Genomic DNA, 4,102 nt, shown 5'->3' on the forward strand with positions numbered 1-4,102 from the left:
GTTGAACATGTTTTATAACGCAGAGACGGAAAATTGTGCGACTGGTGATGATTTGGAGTGGGAAGTGTTTTTGAATTTGCATAGTGTTGAAGAGAATCATGAAAATGTGAATGCCGATGATGTGGAGTGGGAAGTTTTCTTGAATGTTCATGATCTTGATGAATTTAACGAGGGTTTAGAAGATGAAGATCAGTTTGAAGACTATAATGATGATGTGGAGAATGAGATATTGTTTGGGCAGTTTGGGGATAATGGTGATTCAAGTTTGGTCAGACCACCTGCTTCGAAGAAGGCAATTGATAGTCTTTTGAATGTGGTAATGAGTAGTGAAGATGTTGATAGTAACAATACGCTCTGTGCTGTTTGTAAGGATGATATTGGTGTAGGGGAAAGGGCTAAACGGCTTCCGTGTAGTCATCATTATCATGGAGATTGCATTATTCCTTGGCTACGGATAAAGAATACGTGTCCTGTTTGTCGCCATGAACTGCTGACAGATGATCTTGATTATGAACGCGCGAAAGCAGACAGAGTTGCTAGTAATATTTAAACCTGGTAAGGTTAGTAGTGTAGTTTTGAAGCTTTAGATTGATTACAGACTGTGAGATGTGAATGTTGATATTTTTTTGGAGAGAAGTTGAATGTTCCTCTCAGTGAGTTCATCTAGATGATGAGTTGAATGTTCCTCTCAGTGAGTTCATCTAGATGATGATTTAAGTGAAATGTTTTATGATTTTATTTTAACTTTTATGATTGGTTAATTGCCATTTCATCTTCATGGTTTCTTTTAGGAGTATAATTAAGCAGGGAATATGCACAGAATGTCACATTTTAGTTCTGAACTAAAAATTATCAAGCATCAATTTATGTACTTTTTGACTAATAGTTTATACATGTATTACCTTATATACACATGAATCAACTAGATTATGGTATAGAAGAAAGACATGTACACGCGTGCGCGCGCGCACACACAACTTAAGCAAAGAAATTGAATTATGGGTTAAGGGAATCACCTTGAGAAGTTACCAGTAATCACGACAGGAACAACAACCGTCTTTGAAATGGTGAAATCGTTTGTTGTCCCGCACAATAATCTCTCTGTTAACAGCCTTCGACACCAACTTAATTGCACTGTGACAATCTTCACAAATACGCAGGTTTTTGAAAATCCTCAATGTTTTGCCTTCGCCCGTTCTTAACAGGCCAAAAGAAACAGCAAGTTTCTCACTGTGACCCCTTAAAATATCCACTTTTTCGTCTTCTTTAAGTTCATGAAGCACACATCTTGTATCAGGTTTATACCCAAGCAAGGTGATATCCTCTTCTAATATTCTCCACATGTTATGGATATCAGGTGTACTTTTATCACTAGCAAAAAAGTTGTATACTTTACCTTTAACTTCAATCCAACTGCAACCAACTTCCTTTTTAAGTCCGATTTTCTTCATTGTTTGTCTGATTATTCGAACGTCATCCCACTTACCAAAACGAGCAAACAGATTTGATGACAAGACATAGTTTTCTGCTTTGTCTGGCTCAAGCTGTAATAAACGGTCAGAAATTTTCTTTCCTAACTCTATATTACCGTGAACTCTACATGAACTAAGCAACGAACTCCAGATTCTCGCATCAGGTTCCTCGTGCATCTCGTTAATAAGCATCATAGCATCATCAAATCGTCTTGCACGGCCAAGCATGTCAATCAAACATGCATAATGTTCCAGTTTTGGCTCTACTCCATAAACGGTCTGCATATCATTGAAGAAACTAAGACCCTCTTCAACTAACCCATTATGGGTACACGTCATCAAGATGGCAATGAATGTAAAGTGGTCAGGTTTCATGCCAAACCTTTGCATTTCACTGAATAACTCAGTGGCCTTTGCCCCCTGCCCATTAATTCCATACGCTGCAATCAGCACTGTCCAGAGTCCAACATGTTTTTTACCCGAACGGTCAAAAACATATTGTGAAGCTTTTATGCAGCCGGTTTTTGCATACATGTCTATGATCGAAGAAGTTACCAATACGTCCCACGTGAGATTTTTCTTTAATGCAAAACAATGGATTGATTGTCCTAACCTTAAAGCAGACAACTGAGTACAAGCACTTAATACACTTGTGATTGCAATCTCATAAGGTTCGGTCCCACTAAAAACCATCGTACGAAACATTTTTAAGGCTTCATTTGGTTGTCTATTATGCGAGTAACCAGCAATCATCACATTCCATGACACCAAATTCTTATTTTCTAACCCATTAAACGTGATCTTCGCATACAAGGGCTCCTCACATTGCATGTAAAATGAAACTAGTGAGTTACCAATATGTGAATCAGTTTCTAGCCCATTTCTAATCACAAAACCGTGAGTTTGTTTACCGTATCGCAACAACTTGAGCTCTGCACAAGCTAAAAGTAGACTGCCAATGGTGTACCAGTCAGGTTTGAACCCTAAAGAAGTCATTTTCACATACAAATCTATCGCCTTTAAAGGATTCCCATTTTGTGCATAGCCACTGATGATTGCATTCCAAGAACATACAGTTATCTTATTCATTGTGTTGAAAACATTTTCTGTCAAATGCAAGGATGACCTGCATTCACATTTTGCATAAGCTGCAACAAAAGCATTTGCAACTAGTTCATCGCATTCAACTCCATGTCGAATTGAATACCCATGAAGCTCCTTGACTTTCAGCAAATGCCAATCAAATGTACAAACTTTTAACACATTTAAAATAGTAACTTGATCGGGTTTTACACCTTCACCACCATTTTGCATTTTACGCAAAAGTTCGAATGTGTTTTTAACTTCTCCTTCTTTAGAACGACCCCATATAATCGAATTCCAAGAAACAACATTCTTGTTTTTATTTTTATCAAGAATAGTTTCAGCTTCAAACATGTGCTCACATTTCACATACATATACGTCAATGCATTTTGCACCATCAAATCCTGAAACATCCCCAATTTCACAGCTAAAGAGTGCACCGTTTTCCCAATCAAAACCTCTCTTTCAGCAGCACAATTCGGCAACAAAATTACCAACGTAGCAACATCCGGTACCAAATCATCTTCACTCCCAACCAATAACTCTATGAACAAATCAATACTCATTCGAGAGAACCCGTTATCCGAGAACCCGGAAATCAACGAATTCCATGTCACCAAATTTCTTTGAGGCATATGATCAAACACCTTAACTGCATCCTCAACTAAACCAAACTTACTATACATCGAAACCAACGCATTACCAACGAAAACATCCAAAATCAATCCTATCTTCACTGCCATCCCCTGAATTACCATTCCACAACTTATATTTGAAATCCCAGCACAAGCTTTAATCACACACGGCAAAGTGAAATTATCAGGTTTATGATCCGTGAACAATAACTGGGTAAAAGTTAACATAGCATCATACCATAGCTTGTTTTTAGTGTATCCACTAATGATTACATTCCATTGATACAAGGTTTTATTATTGTTAAATTCTGTGTGTTGAGGATGTGAATTGCGGGGTAAACTAAGAGCTCCGGTGGGCTTTGGGTTTCGCCGGAGAGTATGCGAAGATTTTGGTGGAGATGGATGGTGGTGTAGTGGTGGTGGTGATGACATCATCATAACCATGATGAAAGGTAACTGAATAAAACAATAGCATGTACAGTATAACTATTTTAACAGGGCCGTCTCAACAATTTAAAGTCCGTAGACGAAAATAAAATTGGGCTCGCATATACATTAAATTTTTTACTAGACATAAAAAAATAATACTCAAATTTATCTATTTATTTACTTAAATTGTATTTAACTATAAAAACAATGTATTTTAACTTTAATTGACAATTATTTATTTGATTTAATTAAATATATTGAGAAAAATAATTACATATTTAAAATTTTTGGCCCTTCTAAATTTTGAGCCCTTGGTCGATTGCCTATCTTGCCTATGATCAAAGACACCTCAGTATTTTATTAGAAAGTTTATCAGCTATTCAAAAATGAAAGTTTTTGAAATTTAGTTTTATTAACCAGAAGTGACAAAAATTAGTATACGCGATACATTTAATGAATCGGTTACTTATTTTTTTGAATGA

At 36.5% G+C, this 4,102-nt stretch overlaps 1 protein-coding gene across 1 annotated transcript; it reads right to left on the reverse strand.

Moving 5' to 3' along the window:
* Window positions 1–883: 883 nt before the first annotated feature.
* LOC139847967 (pentatricopeptide repeat-containing protein At1g18485-like) lies at window positions 884–3,632 on the reverse strand. The gene has a single exon (XM_071837707.1). The coding sequence runs from the start codon at window positions 3,627–3,629 to the stop codon at window positions 1,026–1,028; it is 2,604 nt and encodes an 867-aa protein (XP_071693808.1). The 5' UTR covers window positions 3,630–3,632; the 3' UTR covers window positions 884–1,025.
* Window positions 3,633–4,102: the final 470 nt, after the last annotated feature.

This window comes from Rutidosis leptorrhynchoides, chromosome 5 (assembly GCF_046630445.1).
Source record: "Rutidosis leptorrhynchoides isolate AG116_Rl617_1_P2 chromosome 5, CSIRO_AGI_Rlap_v1, whole genome shotgun sequence".
In the NCBI taxonomy this organism is placed as follows: domain Eukaryota; kingdom Viridiplantae; phylum Streptophyta; class Magnoliopsida; order Asterales; family Asteraceae; genus Rutidosis; species Rutidosis leptorrhynchoides.

Bases quoted from the DNA above. Each gene is read 5' to 3' on its own strand.
- LOC139847967 (XM_071837707.1), bottom strand. From the start codon at position 3,629: ATGATGATGTCATCACCACCACCACTACACCACCATCCATCTCCACCA.